This window comes from Vidua chalybeata, chromosome 7 (assembly GCF_026979565.1).
Source record: "Vidua chalybeata isolate OUT-0048 chromosome 7, bVidCha1 merged haplotype, whole genome shotgun sequence".
In the NCBI taxonomy this organism is placed as follows: domain Eukaryota; kingdom Metazoa; phylum Chordata; class Aves; order Passeriformes; family Viduidae; genus Vidua; species Vidua chalybeata.
In genome coordinates, this window is record NC_071536.1 from 12803872 (window position 1) to 12825360 (window position 21489).

A 21489-nucleotide genomic window follows, 5' to 3' on the forward strand; every position below is an offset into this window, starting at 1 on the left:
AGGTAGAGCTCTGAGCTAATGCAGCTTTCTGCTTCTAGGACTTGAGCTGATATGTTCAAAACTCTGACTTTAAGCTGTTCTGCATGTACAGGCTCTGGGTACTGTGATTTGTCTTAGGAGACTTGAGGGCTGTTCTCCTGCCCAGTCTCCAGGTCCCAAGAACTCAGAGACATTTGACAGGTTACCCCAATTTAAACATACCTACTGTGCATTTCCCTTCAGCATGGCAGCACTGTGGATTGAGCTTCAAGATTGAGAAGTTAGACAGCAGCAGACTTGGTGTGGCAGGAGCAATGGGACACCCCCTTACTGCACCATAGGGAATAGAAACTCCCTTCCTCCTCACAGGTATAAGCTCAGGTGGTCAATACAGCTCTCAATAGTTCTATCCTTAAAGCTCCTTGCTGGTCTTATGTTTTGCCCAGTCAGTCAGTGGTTTGGAAATAAAAATCTGGGGATTCGTGACAGTGCATGACATGGTATATTTTGTTTTGCTGGTAGGTTGCATTGTCTCTGGAGCTTAGGTTGCTACATGGTTCACAGTGATATTCTAGAAAGAAACTATGTGCAGTGCTCTGCAGTAGCCTCATAGCATTGATTTATTTGGCAAATGTCACAGTTCTGTTCATGCAGATGGGTAGACAAGGTAGCCACTGTAAAACCATGTTGGTCTCCATAAAATTGCGAGTTCAAGTGATCTTGGACAAAAAGGCAAACTATTTGAGGCTGGTTGGCCTATGTCATGACCCTGTCATTTATCAACTTTTTCTTAGAACCCTAAGGAAAACTCTATGAAGCATTCCTTAGGTGGCTGCCTCTCAATGCAGCTTTCTAAAGCTTGGTTAACAAATGGTATCACTTCGGTTTCCTGTCATCTGGTGTCCCATCAAGCTCTCTGCAGCTTTCAGTTCAAAAAGTGGTTATACACAGAGTTCATACAGAGTGAACAACAGAAACCACCAAGGGTTTCTTCATACACAATAATTTTGGTGCCAACTGAAGGAAAAAGTTAAATGAAGGGGATTATGACTGTGAAAGGAGTGATGTGATTAAACATATTTTCCTGGGAATAGACTCTTGCTGATGAGATGTTTTGCTTTTCTTTACAGCTACTCTTCATCTCTATGAGCTGATTTCATACAGGGACCATAGCCCACTTGGTCAGTGGGTGTTAGATCTTCAATCTGAAGACAAATTGAGTTGGTTACTTCCTGCCACTATGGGTTGGAGTTGGCTACTGTGTTTGCCCGCCACGTCCAAGTTAATGGTGTGCCAAGGATAGATGTGAAGCAGGTCTTTAAGTCCATATTGATGTGGTATCTTAACACATCACAACACCTTGAGCCCACAGCAGCACAGGATATGGAGGCTCTTGAAGTGGATGACATTAGCCCTGCCTTGGAAGTGACTGAAGACTTTTTCAATAGTTTTGATACTAAGCTTGAAAAGATTGTGCAGCCCTCTGAGGTGTATGGCGTGCAGGAGGTCCCGGAACTGGTTGGGCATGAGGTATTCGATCAAATAACAGAGAGCAGGAACCTGAGGAACGTCACCTCCTTAGCTAAAAGTAACCTCATCTGGGATCACTGCAAAAATGGTCTCTTGGAAACCAAAGCTCAGAGAGTGTTCCCTGCCAAAGACCAATGCATGGTGCAGAGGGGAACAGCTGCTGACAACCTTGCTTGGGCAGGGGAAGGGGAGACCACAGCTTTTAATATCTTCAAGATCTGCCAGCGGCGGAGAGATAGGCCTCGCTCAGTGAATGACATCCTGGTGCAGAATGAGGAAGCCTCCATGTTCAAACCAGGTCACAACAGGTCACGCTCTGATATCAGCCATGTAAACTGGAGAGTGGTCTTCACAGGCACCTCCCTGCAGCAGCCCCCTGCACCTGGTCAGGACAATAACTGTGCTCTGCTTTCCTACCTGGCATTAACCAAGGGAGAAGATATCCAAGGAAACACAGGTTTGTGCTGGTGCTTTGTTTATGTTTATATGAGGAATTTCCTATCTGATTTTAATATTTGTCTTGAAAGAGGAGCTGGATGTTAAAAAACACAAAAAACCCACTCAAAATCCGACTCTGAGGTAACTCTTAAAAGAAGAGAAATCAGTATGGCTCTTCTGTCTTTGATGTGGCTTTGTGTGTTTGCCTGCCTAAGGAACATTTTTTAAACTTACCTTGATTTCTGTTCTTTTTATAGTTTAAATATCTAAGCTTGTTTTACTTTTTGCTTCTGTCTTATTACTCAGTTTGACTCAGGAAAAAATTATTTATTTGTTGTGTATTTCTGATAATTTCCTTGAATGCTTTTACCAAACTTAAGAAAGGCTTTCAATGCTAAAGCTATTGGGAGAATGGCAAATCCAAACAAAAGCAGTTTTCATAAAGTAAAGAGCAGCCATTAAAAAGAGAGCATACAGAGCTTTACTGTAAGGCCCAAGATCTCTGCTCTCTTTCTTTAAATAATGTTGAATTTTCAATCCATAAGCAAGTAACAGAAACTAAATCACTCAATTTGTCAATATTAAGGCATTGCTGCCAGCATTGTGTGGGGCACAGGAAGTGTTGTTATCAGACTGAGGCAGGCATCTCCAGTTGGTTGTATGAAGCTGTGTTTCAGCAAGTGATACTTCTTCCTTTTCCTTTCCCAAGCACTGCACTGAAGAGGTTCTGCTCAGGACTTTGGAAGCACTGATCCAGTGTCTCCATCTCCATGATTTATTTTGTAGATGCCGGAAATGAACCGAGCACTTGCGGAGAGGAACAGCAGCTAGAGCCACAAAGACTTTTATAATCTAAATAAAGGCAGGGCTTAACTAAAGATCAAGGGATTGTGAAGGGGTGCATGTATGCATATAGTGGCTTGACTCCAGTTATGAATAGGTGGCCTGTTTAGGGTTAAAACAAACTTTTTGTGTTGGGTTTTCCAGGTAAGTCAGCTATATTGGAACATGGAAAGCAGGTGCCTAAGTGTTTGTGTTTGGGGAGATGTGTGTGTGGTATAAATATATATAATGTGTAAGTATGTATAAGTGTATATATTGGTACAAACGTGTAGGTTATTGTGACATAGTTGCTGTAGCCCAAAGAAGGGTGTTCTTGGTTGACAAAGGCAAGTACACCTGCTGTTACTTTTGTCTAGGGAGATATATTGCTTCTTGTAGAGTGGAGTCTCTGTTCTATATCTTTCTGTGGAAAGGATACAGAACAGAAATGCACTCAGAAGTCTGGAGACAGAGCTCTTAGTTTTTGTCAGCTGTGTTGTGGGCATCTCCTGGGTTTGATGTGTGACAACTTCATCTGCCCACAGAAACTTCATTAAAATATAGCCATTGAAGGTCTGTACATGTCCCTGATAGTGTTTTAAGCTTAATCTGTGATTCTGTGATATGAAATTCCTGTGGACCCACTTCTCAAGGTAGTCAGTGCTTGCTGTGTGCCCTCCAAGAGCTTTCTGTATGGAATGCTGGAAGGCAGAGGTACCTTCTTTGAGGAAGGAGAGCTTCTGTGCTCTGAAAATATACATTTTTAACCTGTTTCCTTTGCCTGTTCTGTTCAGCAGCTGTGCAGTTTTTACAAGGTAGCTGTGCTATTTCTTCCCTCTGTGTTTGCAAGAGAGCTTCACAAAGAGTTTGCTGCTACTGTGAGCTGATCTGAAAAGAGAAGTACAAAAGCAAGAAAGTATGTTTTGCAGACACGTATCTGTGGCTAGTAATTATTCTCCAGAAAAGATTGAAGAATGTATTTGGAGGATGGATAAAAGGGGTTGTTGAAGGAGTCGTAGTGGTTGCATCCTTAGAAGACATCCCTTTTCAGGGTTTTAATCCAAATTAAATGAATGCTGTGAAATACTGAGAGGGCCTTCAGCAACTCCTGTCAGTCCTCACTGCTGTAAAGGACTTCCCTCTGGAGCCTGCAGAGGTCTCCCAGTCCTCCAAAGCTGTCCCACTTACTGCATACATTAACTCTTCGCTGTTTTTTTGTTTCCTTACCATCATAGTATACCCATTACTGTGGGCTTCTCTGTTCCTGCTGCTTACTCTTTTATAGAATCATAGAATAATTTAGGTTGGAAAAAGCCTTTATCTACTCCAGCTGTTAACCCAGCACTGCCTATTCTACTACTAAACCGTAATACAAATAAAATGGCACTGAATCCTTTCCATGTGCCGAGAAAGAAAAGGACCTGAAAAGAAGCTGTGCTTTTTGGGGCAGTATCTTTGGCCAGCTCGTGAAAGAACTCATGTGCTAGAAATAAACCCTGTTTGTGCTATGGGGCACAAGCAGGAAGCAGAGCTAGCAAAGACAGAAGATGTAAGCAAATTCAAGGCAGGCTCTTGTATTTCTGGGCATGTGGCCTGGCAAACAAAGAGAGAATACTGCTTCTGTAATATGCAGTGAAGCTTGGCTTGGATTTTTAAAACACAGTATTTTAAACACAGCAGATCATTCAAACACCACCACTCCTGACAGTGTGGGTGCTACAGTACTTTTTCCAGGTAGCTGTTTTGTTTGCCTGCTGTGCCTATGAGCTTGGGGAACTCTAGAGCTGTCACTGTGTTGAGCACCTGCACACTGACAAACTGAAGGATACATATCTGCAGACCCAGGTGGGAAAACAGGTGGGAAGAAAAGACTGTGTTTTTAAGTAGGAAGATAGTGGACATTGTGGATCTGAGGCACAGTTTGTCCCTGATTGAGCAAATCCTACCAAGAAGGTGACTAGTCCAACCCAATTTGAGAGCATTTTTAGGTCCCAAAAGTGTTTTGTAAAAATGTTTAGTTTTGTAAAAAACCGAGAGGAAAACTACTGACAAAAAATCTGAACTTACACTCATCACTTCCTAAGCATTAGAGAATTTGGAGAGGAGTGTCCCCTCAAGATGCAAACTCCTCACAAACTAGGCATCTCTGCTTTTGCTCTTCTCCAAGTTACTTGGAATGACTGTTGTCAGAAATGCTTCAGAGGTGGAAAACAGAGTAAGCTTTCCTGTCATGCCAGCTGAGATACAAATACAGTCAGTTGTTCTGGAGTGAGTATCTTCTGGACATGCTGATACAACATTTGGTCTCTCTCTCTAGGGGTGCTGGTTGCACCAGCTGCCCCAAGTGTGGTGAGTGGTAGGTGGGTGCTAGGCTGGCCTGGTTTTGGTGCTATGTACAGGGTTCCTAGCTGGGACAAGGGGGCAGTTCCCAATGGAGAGGAGAGATGCTGAGGAAGATATTACTCTGTCTCCAGCTGCTGAGTCTCTCTTTGTTTTCCTCTGCCTTCTTCCACCTCTTTCCTTGAAATTATAACTCCAAATGGCTCATATGTGAGCTATTTACTGTGATTATTTCGGGTTTTTTTACTCTTCTTCAATTTACTCTGCCTGTCTCCATAAGGAGGGAAAGAGATGCAGTTTGTGTTTGGAAGGTGGATAGAGAGATGGTACCATTTGCTCTGTGAGTAAAAAGGTATTATCTGTCACAGTGCATGTGGAAGAGATAAAGGAGAAGAGCTGTAAAGTGTGTGTATGTGCAGCATACGAATTCAACCTGTCTGTGCCAGCATCTATTGCCCTGACCTAAACAATACGAGGCATTTGAATGTTAATCAGGGTGGCTGCTGGTTCTGTCCCAGTTTCAGCGAGAGAGCCATTGGAGCCAATTTCACAGAGCTTGAAGGGAAGGAGTGGGGTGAAGGAGGGAGAGAGGGGTGCCTCTGTGAAAGACAGGGAGAGATAGCCTTTCTCTAATTCAACAAAAGACAAGCAAACCTGTGTGTGGATGAAGGAGGGGTGGCTGGGGGAAGGTTATGAGTTGTCTTATTATGGAGAAGCTTGAACAGTCATCTGTACTTGATGGAAGCGAGAGAGATTGCAGTTGGAGCTGCAGAAGCACTGCCTCCCTGATTGGATTAATAGAAAGGGAAGATGACTCTAGAATGGCTGTCCATTATCTGCACTACAAAGGGATTAGTGTGGGTTTCAGAGAAATTAATGGCTTTTGAGTTAGTGCAGAAATACTAATGAATGTCTGGGCCAGAGATGTATGGTGAACAAAATTGGTTCTCTTTCAGTGTGTCCATGTGTGTGCACATCTATCCATTTGGGCTATCAAAGTGTGCTTTTTCTCTAACATTTTGGGTTATAGATTAGGCTTTCAGTTTTCATATTTAGCTGAAATACCCTCGAGTAATTTATTGATATGCAAGGTATAGTTATACTGACCTTTTTAGACCTAGTGCCAAAATAGCATGTTTTAAAATTGTTTTTATGGTTTTTGCTATATCTGCAGGAAATCTCTCTAGATGGAGTCCTTTGAGCATGGTGTTAAAAGCAGGCTCCATTCTGAGCATGTGGGTAAATGGGGAAGCTGAGGCTGAGCTGTCAAGGCAAAACCTCAGTGCCTCCTTTCTGTTAGGGTGAGTGCAAGGTGGTATCCTTCCCCCATTTTTAACCCCCATGAGATTTCCATACCAACATTAAGTATATCAAACAATTAATTTTCATGTATGTTCATTAAGTTTAACTGGAGCTTATCTGCTTAATCCTTATAAATCCTTAAAAGTTGGTCTTTGCTGAAGAGCTGGCAAAAGCTTTTACACTGCTGCTGTTCTGATTCTTTCTCCTGCCCATAGAAGAAACTGAGAATCAGCTACAGGAGTACTTGCAGCCAAAGGCAGGAGCATCTTCTTAGAATGAAGGTTACAGCCCAAGGTTGCCCCAGTTGGTATTGGAAGCCCCTGGACAGCAACTAAGTTCCTCAAATACTCGTGAGTCCCTGACTCTCCTTGTGCTTAGGGAGGACAGACAGACTCACCCCTTAGCCAGCAGTGGTGAGAGCAGTTTGGCCAGCAAGCTTGGCAACCTATTAGCTGGGAAGCCCAGTACAGATGGGGGATGTAGTTTCTGTACAGGTCTGTTTTTGTTTCCAAGCTTCATCCAGTCTAGATGTTTCTGTTCTCTTAGCTCTGTGTTGCAGGCATCCTCAGTATACTCAGAGGTGATGTCTAAAGGTTGTTAGAGTGTGGCCTGTTAACATGAGTGTAACTGTTTAAGCTGAGATGCTGAAAATGTCTTATGCCCCAGCTATGCCTATTTCAAAGGCTGTCAGCCTCAGGATGGAAATCTTGAGTAGACCAGCTCTTGTATTGCTGTGGTCTGTAATACTGTGTGTTAAAGTCAATTGATGCTGATTTTGTTGTGACCTAATTCGCTGGGCAATGGATGAGGAGCTGTTTCCAGGTGGCTACCTTGTTCTTGTGCCAGGAATAGCAGACTCTAAGGGAGATACACAATTAGAGGCAGAAACCTTTACTTGTGTCTGCTAATTCTGTCACTGTTTGTAAGCCAAGACTCAGCACAGGTACCCTTACTGGAAGGGTGAAGTAGAACTCAAACGGGAGTAAGAGTTTGTTCCTCAGGCCTGCGTTGTTTTGGGGTGCCAAGTGTTACAGTTGGTATTACAGTGTAACTATGAATGCCTCTGAATTTATACAGGGACCAACAAAAATTGCCTAGAGCCACCTGCCTAGCCCAAGGTGAAAATATGAATCTTGCCTGTGGTGGCTGAAGTGGTGCAAATCAGATTGGAACAAATTTTATATGGAAACCCTTTTTTTAAATCTCAGAAATGCTTTAGATAATTCCTTTTAAATTTGTATCACTTTAGTGCTTGGAGTGACTTGTGTATGGCTGGTTTTCTGTGGATGAAGAAGATTCCCCTTGACTTTGCCTTAGGCTTGGTTTTGTGGAATGGTCTGCTCCAAAGCACCTGAAGTGCTGAGACACTCAGGTGTATGTGTTTGAATCCTTCTGGGCAGCCTCTTTTCATTTTTGGTCATGTCTGCTACTCCTGAGCCTGATTCTCATAAACCAGCAAAAGTCTGGAGTAAACAGAGCTGTACAAAATGTTCTGGTCCCAGGTTGTGCTGAAATGTGGTAGGAAACTGCTGTGTTGGGCACAGTTCTGCATTTGCCGGGTCAGTGCAGGTGCCAGGTGCTGTCCGCAGTGCAGGCAGCAGGGCTGTTCCAGCAGCCCCTCCACAGGACACAGCTGTGCCCATCAGCCACAGGTGAGGCCTCTTTGGCAGAACACATCTCAGGAAGGGCACAGCATTGGCAGCTGTGTCAAGAGCAGCTGAGGGTCAGAGGATGAGAATGTGCTCCAGCCCCTGGGAAGAACGTGGTGGAGCAGGATCTCCCTGCAGGCCCATGTGGGACCCCATGCTGGAGTTCTCGAAGGAACTGTGGCCACAGGGCGCTCATGTAGGGGTGTGTTTAACCTGAAGGACTGCAGCCCCTGGAGAGGACCATGCTGGAGCAGGGGAAAGGTGTGAGAAGGAAGGAGAGCAGAGAGGAGCTGACCAGATACCACTATGCCCTTTCCCTCTGAGCTGCTTAAGATGGGGGACACAGAGGTGGTGTGTGTGAAAACATGAAGTTGAGCCTGGGAAGGAGGAGGAAAGAGAGGGTAAGGTGTTTTCTTCTTTATGTGTTTTTCACTGTCAAAATACTGTTTTAGCTGGCAGTAGATTACTTGATAGTATTGTCCACTTCTGGACTAGGTTCTTGGAGACCTGAAGTGTTTTGTTGCTCTGCCATTGTCGTCCTGGATATCTTAGGAAAACTGCTTTGTTTCTCTGTCTGCTGTTTCTTTGTTCCCTTTTTGTAAGGTGTTTTGATACCTCTGGGTAAAAAGTGCTGTATTATGGGTGCTCAAAAGTAGAGTTTTAGTGCTTGTGTTTGATAATTATAACCTATGACATGAGGATTGTCTCTGTGATCCTATCTTCAGGTATGCCATGTATGGGTAGGAGAGATGTAGAAGCCAGAATGATGTAGAAATTTGAGACAATTTAAAAAAATAATCATAATATTCTAATTTTTTTTCCTCCAGAACACAAGACAGTGTTCTCAAATCTTCTGAAGAAGGGATATTTGGAAGTTAGAAGAGACAATGACAGCTACTGGCAAACCTGCTATGCTGAACTCTCTCAGTACAAACTGTACCTGTATTGCTTGGACAGCAGTGGCAACCAGACTCTTCCCACCGTGTATCCACTCATGCGTTTTCAAAGGGTCGCTGTTACTGGTGGCAGTGAAACCAAGGTGGTGGACACTGTCCTGTCAGACGGCTCACAGCTACAGCTGAAGGCAGAGTCCTCCTGGGAGACTTTGGACTGGGGGCAGAAACTTTGGGAAGCGGTGCATTCTTCTGGGCCTGCTTTTACAAAACAGCAGGACAAACTGGAGAATGTGCCAAAGCTTGAAAATAACAGTGACCTTTCTCAAACAAATGGATTATTAGAGAAGCCTATGGAGCTCTTCCTATCCATGAATTTGACTGAAAACACTAAAGAGTACCAAAATATTTTGAAATCAGGGACTCTTTACAGGTTAACTGTCCAGAATAACTGGAAGGCATTTACTTTTGTCTTGGACAGGTCTTATCTCATGGCATTCCAGCCTGGTAGGCTTGATGAAGATCCCCTGCTGAGCTACAATGTGGATGTGTGCCTGTCGGTCCAGACAGATACTCAGGATGGCTGTGACTCTTGCTTTCAGGTCATTTTTCCCCAAGATGTGCTGCGCCTGCGTGCAGAGACCCGTCAGAGGGCCCAGGAGTGGATGGAGGCACTGAAAGCAGCAGCCAATGCTACTCGAAGTTTAACCCAAAACCCACAGGTGACACTTAGGAGCAAACCTGGAGATCGGCCCTTTGGAAATGATCTTAGAAAGACCAAGCGCCAGTCTGTGACCACCAGCTTCCTGAGCATCCTGACCACACTGTCTCTAGAGAGAGGGCTCACAGTTCAGAGCTTCAAGTGTGCAGGTGAGCAGCCAGATTGCAGCATCTGCACCTACACCCCCTCTACAGGAAAAGAAAATCACTTGAAAGAGCATGTGTGTGTTTTAGCAGCACAGCTGTTCCCTGCCTCTCACTGTGGCTGTATTTAGCCTTTCTCTCTGTCAAATGTGGAGAAAAAGCTATGGGGTATTTAGAGGTTCATCTGCTTTTGATGAGCAGGGCTGAAACATTAGATCCTGCACATACAGCACTACATGGGCCAGGGCTGCCTTGCAGGGTGGCTGAGCTGTTTTCTTGATTCAGGACATTGTAAAGGTGGTGCAGAATCAAAGGCGTTTGAATTTGTTGTCTGACTCTAGTCCTATAGGCAAGATCACGTTTTTATCCAGTTTGGGAAGGAAGTGAAAATAGAGAGAACATGTCTGAATGCAGTTCATTGTCATTTTACTTTAGCAAGGGCACTTGTGTGGAGCAAATTTGGGCACCTTATGCCTAAACTATAGTCTCTGACTTGCTTTAGTTACATTCACTTAGAAATTGTCAGCTCAAGCAGAAACGGCTCTTTTGGAGACTTTTTCTCTTGTATTACGGGAGTTGTGATGGTCCTGCCTCCTCTCCATGCTGCTTTGGGGTGTGGTTCTTCTGTTGCTCTGGAGCCACACCTGACTCTGGGGAGTATCTGTTTGGGCCCAGGACCTGCTGGCTGGCCTGAATCCCTTCCAAGGGATACCTGGGCCCTAGATGTACTGGACTGCCCTCAAAATTGTCTGTGGGTGCAGTTGGGTTTGTCCTTCTCTGGTAGTCACCTGCAGGTCATGTTCCTGCTCATCTTTCCACAGTGCATGGCACCCACCTAGCAGCTGGAACATCAAGAAGGTTGGCATCATTGCACTTAATGATTTGGTCACAGTATTTGGGCTTCTGCCTGAATCCAGCTCTGTTCTTGGCCACATTTGTATGATGTAATTTGTTTTATATTTTGCTTAATCTTCTGACTAAGGTTCAGGAGAGTTTCAAGCGAATATTTTCAATTACCTCTTCTAAAATAGGAGGGCCCTGGGATAGCAACAAAATACATGTCTACAATGTGAAACAGATTTTAGTCTTGCTTTATGTAGTATGGGAGCAGACTTTTCTCTGGGAAAGGATGGATTCCCTCTCCTGAACATGGGATGATTAGTATCCTCTCACTCATGTATTCCCCACAGAAATAAGGTGCTCTGACTAGGGTTGCATGATGTCTTTTCCTGATACACCTGAGACATTTCCAATACTCCTGTGGTCTCCTTTTAGTCTGCCAAACTGAACAAATGTTCTTGTGCAGAGAAAATCTTGAGTTTGGAGGGTCTGTGGGAAGCTGGTCACTGGGATTCTCTGTCCCCGAGGATGGGGATTCACAGCACTTTCTGTAGGAGCGAGTCCTTTGCCATTCCTGAGACCCTTAGGGCTGGCTGGAATTTGGAGCTGTTACCATGGTGCAGAGAAATAAATAATTTTAGTTGAAACTGGGGGAACTTGTTTGGCTCAGAAAAGTTTGTGCTGAGGAGGGATATAGGCGAACTGAGCCTCTCTCCTTTTCCTTGCTCCCTGCAGGCAGTTGTGCCGTTCCGGGCTTGGGCTGCTGTTTAACCTGAGGGGCCTGCTGTTGGTAATTACAGCTTGCAGGCATTGAGAACGGTTTTCCCCAGGGCTGCTGGGAGGGGTAAGCTTGGAGAAAGATGGGGGGGGGGGGGGGGGGAAGAAAAGTTTTGCTGTGAATTCTTCAGCCATTTAGTGCAAATTCCTGTAATTACCGTCTTTGTGTCCTGTCCCAATGGCACATAATACAGCAGAAGCCTTTCCTAATTGAGACCTTACAGGAGGTACAAATCCCTCCTTTGTTCAGCCTGACAAATTAGTGCCAGAAAGTGGCAAGGTCCGAGTGGGAATCAAAGGCAAGCAACACAAAGATGGAACTTACGGCTACAGTAATAACCCTCTCTAGTCCTGCAGGGGTGGGAGGGAAGGAAAAGTAATGACCAATGAAAAATGAAGGGTTTTTTTGTTATAAATTCTCTTGACATGACAGCACCTCAGGGCTGCTTTATTTATTTAGGAAAAGCGATTAAATAGTAATACAACAGGGCAGACCATTGTCTCTCGAGCTACCCCCCTTCCTCCAGACCCCTGCTGCCTTGGCTAATTGATTGACAATGAACCTCTGATAAAGAAGGTTGCTGGGAGGACCTGATGGGGACAGGCTTTTTAAAATTTATTTTCTCTTTGCAGTCTTTGTGGGGTTCCCCTCCCCGTTTTTCCTGTTTGAAATGCTCTCGGCATCCCCCTTTCCTTTTCTCCCTCAGTAAAAGCTTTTTAAGGAACTGGTCCCCGACAAACAGCTGATATTCACAAGCAGGTAGAGAAGAGTGTAAATGTCTGTGCCTCGCTATTGACAGGTTTATCTTGGAGTCTGGCTGGCACTTTTCAACTCGTGATAGAAGCCAGGGCAGTGGTGTCAGATGTAGTCATGGGGCAGGGAGGACAAAGTGTTGATACCCTGGAGTCAGAAGGGCAGTTGGAAAAAAGTTGTCTTTTGCTTGATCAGCAGATACAAAAGCTTTTCTCCACATTTCTAACTCCATTTTACTGCAGAGGGCAGGGCATTACTTGTTGTAATTTGAAAAAAATGATGAACGGGCCACTGATCAGCAGTGGAGAGGCAGGGAGTTTATAAGCCCTTTTAATTTTGTGGCCATTATTTATATTTTTGGCTTAGAGAAAAGCTTCTAGGGAAAGCTTTTTCCTGGAGGAGTTCTCCTGGAGGTCTGTAAGGAGCAAATATCCCCAGGTGCTCTTCACTGTCGTTATTTCTTTGTCACGGGACATCACTTTTCTATAGATGGGGAAGACAAATGGCCTTTGCCCTTGCCTCCTGTTTTTGCATAGCTCCTGTTCTTTTGATGGCTCTTTTCTGTTTCACCTTTTGTTTTCTTTCCCCCTGTCCTTTATTAAAACAGACATTTTTTCCAGCGAAGTCAGTTGTGTCTGCCAGGAACTCTGTTACTTAGACAGTAAGTCCTAATGGATGTGGGAATTTCTGCCTTCTGGAAAATGTGCTCTGCACCCTTTCATTTCTCTGTCTGGCTTTCCTTGCTCCTCTTCTAGGGTGCCTTCTGTCTTTTCCTCCCTGCTTTCTCCATGTCTTCTCACTTGCCAAAACGATAAATACTGCTATTAAGGCTTGAATGACTTGGCTGGTTGAGCTGAACACTAGGTGCAGAGAAGCCAGGGTTAGTAAATGTGCTATTTCCTGAGCTTGCAGCCCTGTCAAATGAAGCCGCAGATGGAGAGCTGTTGTCTTTCAAGGAATCATTCTGCACCTAGTGCTGTGATCCTGTGTGTAGCTGGGGGACAGCCCAGTGCAACATGCACGGGTCATGCAACCTCTGCTCTTATCTCAGCCCCTTGGTCTGGAATCAGTCCCTACTGCAGTAAAAATAAAATTCCTTTTTTTCTCCCTTAATGAAAAGAAAATATTTCCTAATAGGTTGCAAGGCAGCAAGTGTATTTTAAAAACAAAACAAAATAGTCATGTGCGATGTCAACTTTGTTCAACTTCTCAAAAAGCCTTACAGTTGAAACTTCTCAAATACAGATAGTTGAGAAGCATCCTTGAATTTAGCAAATCCTTAGTGAACCGTTGTTACACCCAACACTTATTTTGTAGCATGTCACTGAAATAAAAATGCTAGAGGATAAACCTAGAAATGCAGCACAATAATAAAATACCATAAGGTTCTTTGGAAGGTTTTTAGCACTCTTGTCACATTTTAGTTCTGAATAACCATTGTTCTCACCTGTCCAGGGCTTTTAGGCTTGTACTTTTTCTAAGTACTGTATTTGTTTTGTGCTTGGTTTCATTTCAATTGTTCTCTTTCTTCCAAGGCTTCAGCAGCTTTTTACCTTCCCTGTATTTGAGACTCTGTAAAATGCCCTAGGAATGTTTTGCACTGTAGAGGTTTTATTGTTTAGGTATCTTCACTTTAGGCTTTAGTCTTTTAGTCTTGTATGTGACTTTCAAGCCCTATTTCTATGCATTTAAAAGTAAAACTTCCACTGCTAGCAGTGGGATTTCTAAACCAGCTGAGCAGAAAAATACATGGTCTAAGTTAGTATTTGGAAAATACACCACGTTTAAACAAGGTCACTGACTTGTTGGGAGGAGTGGGGGGAGTGTTTCCAAACAAGGGTGACTGGAATTTGTGTAGCAGGGAGCACTTTATTTGCCGTGGACCTACATGTTTCAAAACACGAGTGTGCTGGGCCACAGTGCTTTGCCATATGACAGCTCATTTTGGACAAAGGTCAGAAGATACCACATACTTGGGTTGATTAAAACTGTTTATCAGTGATCAGTTATGATCACAGAGGATATTTAATCTTCATTGATGAGTTCTTCAGTGCAGTTCTAGGATGGCATGACTAGAGGAAGTGACAGTAAAAACTATCGGCTTTGTCTGGTAGAAGTTGGGTCCTTCACCCTCCTGGCATTTGGCTGGCACCTTCACAGAGTGAGATTTTCACCTTCATGGGATTTGGTTTGGGGTTGGCCTGCTGCTGCCTGGAAGTGCAGTTTAGATAAGTACTTGATCAGTTCAGTGCCTGTTCTGTGCCCTGATGTGCACTTTGCAATCAACTGGTGTTTAAGTGACTTCTTTGTCTCAGCCCTGCAAGAGGAACTGCTGATACAACTGTCTTGGCTGATGAATGTACATATTCCCCCTGGCACCCTTGAAGGGTGCCTTTTCTGCCTGTGTGGGGATAGGTGACCCCATTGCTCTAATCTGCCCCTGTCAACAAGTCTGCAGCGTGCTAATTTATTGTACTATTGTGAGTTCAGTTCTGCTGGGTGTGAACGTGTCTCTATTGTAAGCATGGGCTGTTTTTGGCTATGCCGCCTTTCTTCCTGGCTTGTGGGTGCTAGGTATGAGTTCCTCTACCCCCAAAGAACTCTTGGTTGTCTGGGGACCTTTTTGGTCCATTTGTTGTATGAAACTAGTCTTGAGGGATCTTTTGGCTTAGAGTTCAAAGAAAAGAATGCCCAAATCAGGCAGCCTAAATGTCCAAGTCTCACCTTTGTTGAGATGGAAAAAAGCTACTTCTGGACAAAAGGAAGTATTTTTCAGATGTGAAAACTCCAACACTTATACACCACCCCCACACCCCCACAGTTCTTCTCTGGAGAACCCAGAGGTTCTTAGAGAATTGTATGCAACAGAGAGCTTTATTTGTTGGGCTAGCATCTTTTAAATCAGTCAAGCCAATGCTGCTAAAGACCTTACCTTCCCAGAAAGGCACGGGATCTGCACAACACTTTCTCTGCAGTTGCAGTTCATACCAGGTTCCTGAGTTAGTTTGGGCCATGGCTGTTAATTTAGTTTCCTAAGAAAGCAAGGCTTATGTCGCAATGCTGTTTGCTCAGTTTTACTCTTGCCCCATGAAATTTGGATCCACCTGACTGTTCTAATAAAATTTGACAGAGGAGAAGAGGTAGTAAAGATGTGTGCATCTCAGAGATGTCAGGGAAGCCAGCATCACAGGGAACCCCTCCTAATGCTGTTCTGGAAAAAAAGTCCTGTGAAGTGCCCTGTGCATTTGTTTAGCATAAGAATGTCCTTGCAGATGTGCAGCCTTGAGGGACAAACACTGAAGGAAAACGGCTGCTTTAGGGTCCACTGCTGCAAAACTAAGGCATCTGTGTGTGTATTGGCAAGGCTCTCCCTCTTCTGTCACATGCCAAAGCAGTGTATTATTACAAAACTATTGCGTGTAGATCAAATCAGGGGCAACGTAAAAGAAATTACAGAACAAACCAGAGGCCAGCTGCTAGGAAGGGTTTAGGTTCTCAGTCTGGCCTTTTGCAATGTCTGTAGTCTCTGACATGTACCTGTGCTGACATGTACCTTCAGTGTAAGTCAGGGAGTGAGCAGTGCAGGGGTAAGTGGTCTTCAAACTAACTACAGATCAGAATTGAAAACTGGGTTAAGTAGAGACTCATTTTGCTAAATGACCTGGCTAAGGGTGCTGGCACCAGTGTTTGTTCTGATCACACAAATGGCTGGCCTGCTCTTTGCTCTGTTCTCTGGTCTGCCTTCTCAGTGTATAGAACCAAACATGAATGTTTGTATAAGTGGGAATGCCATTATTAATTATGCTTACATTATCTCCTTACTTCTAGCTGGCAGGCAGGCTTCAAGAGCTGGCCCAGTGTTGAGTTCCCATTCCTGACCCAAGAGCTGGTGAATTACTGAATCCTACCAATAAGTCATTCCATGGTAGATCCCATTTCCTTCTATCAGGGAGCACTTCAGAGTCTCAGCAAAGCACCCTTAATCCTATAAGGGCATGGGGAAAAGAGTACCAGATTAGTTTGAGGTGTGTGGTGTTATTCCTCAGCACTGTTGTCCTGAGAACACAGGGAAAGGATTTGAAAATGTGCAGTAGGAGAATGCAAACTGGCCATGTGTTAAAAGGGTCACAAACAACAGCTTATGTGTAAAGTATGTCTTCAAATCTGTTTGTAATTTCCTCACAGCATATTTTCTGGGAAGAACGTAACTTTGCCACCTCTTAGAATTTGACACAAAAGGTAAAAGAATCTATCTTCTGGTAAAACTCAAGAGGGGAAATCCAAGCACATGAAAAATTAGTCTCCAAATGTATAGTTTTGTTGCTTGTCATTTGACACAGCTAGGATTTTAGTTCTCATTTAGTGATGAAATGTTACTCTTGACTTACATATGTGAAATGCAAGCTTACACTTTGACTTTTGAGTTTTGGTGTTATATTTGCAGGCTTAACTACTATTAGTTTTACTGGGAAGGCAGAATTTAGCTGTGTAAGCTGCAGCACGCCTGTATGCTGTCTTCTACAAAGGGCATGTACAATACAGGCATGCAGAATGTTGTGTATGCACCCACATGTGCTATCACCTGACTTGTTTCCAACATGGGTTTTTTTTCTTGATTGTTCATCTTTGCAAAGGAAGTCACAGCGCTGTGTGTTCAGTATGACTGATATGAAGGGTTTTGTTCACTTTATCTACCCCCAGCCATCTAAATATTGGATGTCTACACCAATCCAATCTTTGCTGCTTGAAGAAAGACTGGGTGCCTAGGGAATAATTCCTCTCATGTTCCTTGGAATGCTGCTCTGAAGCTGGGTGCCTGTGAGACATCTCCCATAGAGTGGGATGGATCACTGTCTGGAGTGTCCAGTCTCCTCAGCCCACAGCCACCAAGCCTGCACTGGTAGGCTAAGTCAGCTGAACTGGAATGTGTAAGACAGGAAAGACAAGCATTGTACCTTCAAATGGTGCTAAGATGGAAAGTCTGTTATTTTAGCACTTAGTCCTGAGCTATAGGTGATAGTCAAGGTTTCCATTGACTTGGAACAGTTTGGCCATCCTTTGGATGCGTGAAGCCTTCCTTATTTCTGGAGAAGCTAGTCTAGTTTATAATTGAGATGTGTACATTGCTGACATGATAGGAGTTTTATATGTTGCTGAGGTAATTATAACTTGGTAGGGTCAAACCTACATGGTTTCAACACAGTTTGTTTGGGGTTTTTTTTGGTTGTTTTTTTTTTACTTTAATCTGTTAAAGTTTTGTTGTCTTTTTTTAAAGTTCATAAGAAGCTCACAGAAAATGTAGGCAAGGTGAGTAGTGTCAGACTTTGCTTGGAGGTTTATAAGTTTTTAACTACTTAGTTGAAATAAAATTGCTCTGGAAAGTAATGGTGGGAAAAGGACAAAGCATAATGCAAACCTGTGTAGACATAAGAGAGAACTGAGTTGGATTGTTAGTATATCTTCCTTGTGAATTTGAGTTTTCCCATGGTGGACTGAATTGGGATAGATGCACAGGAATAAAGATAAGCAACTGAAGTAATTCTCACCTTATTTCTGTTGGTGCTGAGCTGATAGAGCAATGTTGTATGTCTGATCTAACACTGAAAATTTGTTGCTGTGTTCCTTCTGCTTAGTCTGCTTTATGCCTTTATCAAGCTGAAAGCCTTTTGAAGTCTGTGGATCATTTTCTTTTCTTTGTATTGTATGTTGTTTCTAAATGAATTAGCTTCTATGCTAATCTGTCACAGATTTAATTATGGCACACAATCACAAGGGACTTGCTTTTTCCTGTTACTGAGCAAGGAACTTTATTGAATAAGGAAAACAGTTGTGTACTTGATTCTAATTTGGTTTTTCATTTTCTCTGTTTCAATGTGGAGCTGCTCCAGTCTTTTCTTGCTAAAAGATTAAAGAGAAAGGTATCTGGATAAAAAGGATAGTTGTGTGTGTCTTCCTTGACCACAAGAGTATGCAGCAACCTGAAAGTGGTGTTTTCTGTGCTTCAGAGAAGAGGAATTGTGTTCAGATGTCTTGGATTCCTCCTCCATACTTGTCTACCACCTTAAGTCAAGGAGAGAGTTTTGTTACAACTTTTTAACCTCACCTTCTGTACTATTTTCTTCCTGAAGGCTTCACACTTGGACATGAGCCTCTTGATGTTGATACTCCTGCTCTGCTCACAGACGTGTTGTTGAGAGAGATTCATCTGTGCTCAACAGCACTTTCTTGCTGCTATTTTTTCTAACCCCTATTTTCTTTCCTTGATTCCAAGGCTGTTTTGTTGTATTTTCCATGATGAAAGGTTTGGGATGATTCCTTCCCTCTCTTTGCTAAGTATACCTTACAGCTCCACTTCTTCCCTCTGTAGCTTGCTCTGTAACGTTCTTTAGGGTGGGATGATCTCTTTGCATTAGGATCCGGGTTTGCCAGACCTTTGTACAGATGTTATATAGATAATATTCTGTGTGAGCATTAGGAATAGGTGAGAGAGGTTTGGTGAAAGTTCTGCTGCTTTTTTCTCCCATCCTGTGCATGGTGCTTTCTCTAGTTATGTAGGAAATTAAGTGTTTTCTCTGCAAACATGGTCCCTTTCCCAAACCCTAAACTATCTGTTGACTTGTGTTATCCATCTTGGAGATGGTCAGCTACATCTGATTGCCCTGCTGGGAGAGGATTGTCCTGCTCAAGAGTTTTAAGCCAGGAGTCAGTACTAGCTTTGCTTCTGGTAAACATCATGGCAAGTCAATGTACCTGAATGCCCAGGTGCAGGATTTCCAAGGTCATTAAACCAATGGCTATTCCTTCTTCCTCTTCTTTTTCTCTCATTCTTGATCTATCTTTTTTTTCCATCTTAAAAAAACAAAGTAGCATAAGTGGTTTATGCCACAGAAATATGTTTGTCACACTACACCACTTTGAACTGCATAACATCAAAGAAAATCAGTGCTTTGATAACTTGATTTGAAAGGGTTGTAGAAATAGCCATCATTATGAATCACAACAGAGAGGAATGGAAAAGATGATGATTTTCAAACAGCAAAGCTTGGAAAGTAGGGGAAGATGTAAAGTGGATGCCAGTGCCATATTATCATCTAACAAACCCCAGCTACACAACTGTTATGTAGCTTTGCAGAACATATTTTCTTGAGGATATGATGAGGAATGAAAAATACTAGGTGTAAAGAGGAACAAGGGAATAAATGTGGGCTCAGGAAAGGGCTGTAACAAGCAAGAAAGCAATGCATGCTGCTTGGGTACAAATTTCTTCCACTTCCTTCTCTTCATAAAACCACCCTTTCTGAAGATGAAGGGCATCCAAAATTGCTTGCTGAGACTCTCCTCACCCTGAGAGGAGACCTCAGTTCTTATGGGCTGGATATAGGGAGGAGGAGAGAAGCCCCATAGCATTTCTGTGCTTTATCACTCTTCTGAGAAAACTGTCTCTGTGGACTGGAATGAGTTTCTGGCTCTAGGAGGCTGCAAGTAATTAGGCCTTAAAGTGGTTACTTCTCATCTGCAAATGTTTTAATCTAGACTTTTGGCAGTTCAAATTGGACCTTTTCTTATTCTTGCCTTCAGTCTAACAGTCAGGATTTAGGGCATTAAGACAAGGTAGCAGCCAGTGGAATGCATGGTGCTAGTTAGGTGAAATCAGTATGTCCTGTCCCATCCTCATCCCCAGACAAGTAAGTGTTGGGTAGTGGGGAATGTTTATAAGGTTTCAGTGACATTGAATTGGGAGACTGCTTGCATTCAGACATAGCTTTATCACTAGAACTTCATCAATACTTATGCTCTGGTCTTATGAAGGGGAAAGGAGAAGATAGGAACATAATTATCTCTTTTATCAACTGACCAGTTTACATGTTTACTTTTTCCAAGAAACTACATGTCCTTTCTTTAAAAAAAAAAAAAAAAAAAAAAAAAATAGGGCAGGGGAAGAAGGGGATGGAAACAGGACATGTTCCCTGATTCACTTGGTAGTGCAGAGAATCAGTGGCCAGATGGCTCTGGAGTGTGAAAGAGGTGGAAATGCTAATTGTGTTGGTAGGTTATATGATTTTTATTAGAGCAGAGGGGGACATGGTGACATCATTTGATGTAGGAAAGGAGGAGCTCAGTTTGTGCCTAGAATAGCTGACCTGCAATCTTTCCTCAAGTCAGTGTAACTGGGAGAAAAGATGCTTTCAGCTGGAGAAGTCACATAATTACACTAAATGAAATTAATTATATTGACAAAAGCAATCGGTCTTCTATCTGAACTCTGTCTGAAAAACTCTGTTTAATCAATGCTTTTGCAGTAAAAGTGATGTACAAGGATTCTGCTACTCAGTATTTCTAATCAGCTGCAGGAGAGACCGTCTGAGCATACAGCACATGCCAGAGTGGAGCTCTGGTGCTCTGGCTGAAACGATAAATGTCATATGGGGACACCGGCATTTGAAGGAAAAACAGAAATTCTGTCATGTGTGCTGTGTCTAGTGGTGTTATTAACAACCACATGATGTATCTTACCCAAACATTTTTAACCTCACTTCCTGAGCAGGTTGTTTAATGTGACTGTGCTGTCTGTCTTCAGCCATCTACCCTAACATCATATGAACCTTCTGGCTCATTTTAGTCACTATTGAAAGACAGAAGTGTCAAGTACGTTGAATTTTTATGTTTTTTGTGAAAACAGGTGGTCAGGTGAAGGAGATCTCTGCATTAGTTCTTTCCAACTAAAGCAGCAGCTTTTGAATACATTGTTTTTCCCCAGGGACTCCACACAAGAGAACATGGGAAGAGGCAAGGGATCTAGCTGTGAAAAAAGTGTCAGGCAGACCTCAGACCTTGTAAGACACAGAGTAATGCAATTGTAAGGAAAATAAAAACCCTGCTGGAAACTGAGCTGTGGCACTACTGCTAGTCAAGAACTACTCATTCTCAGTGTGACTGCTGCTCAGTTATTATTCATGATCTGACGGTGGTTTGCCTTGGCTGTGCTAATTCTGTGGCTGAGTCTTACCTGCCAAGTCAGCATCCCTTCTGGCTGCCAGCGGGAGCTGGCTTGCACTCCTGCAGGCAGGCGATGCTGGCCCATTCTCTTGTGAGGCAAATGGGAGCTCTCTGGAACAAGCATACAGTAGAATGTGGTCTGTCTACGCTTCAGGCCATGGTTTTTGGATGGCCATGGCTTTTAAATGACCAGTGTCTCACAAGTAAGTCTTTTGCCTTTGTTTCTTGAGAAGTGCTAAGTATCTTTTGACTGCTGTTTGAACTCTTTGTCACAGATGCCCAAGTTAGTGTGTGCTTTTTCAGT

General features: G+C 43.2%; 1 protein-coding gene across 8 annotated transcripts in view; it reads left to right on the top strand.

Moving 5' to 3' along the window:
* The first annotated feature begins 1213 nt into the window (after nt 1-1213).
* The window catches only part of PLEKHM3 (pleckstrin homology domain containing M3), a 74927-nt gene continuing 54651 nt past the window's right edge, over nt 1214-21489 (top strand). For all 8 annotated transcript variants that reach the window (XM_053948165.1, XM_053948168.1, XM_053948169.1 and 5 more), the window contains exons 1-2: nt 1214-1966; nt 8888-9823. In XM_053948165.1, the coding sequence (XP_053804140.1) occupies nt 1312-1966; nt 8888-9823 (1591 nt within the window). In that variant the 5' untranslated portion in view covers nt 1214-1311. The remainder of the gene's footprint in view (nt 1967-8887; nt 9824-21489) is intronic.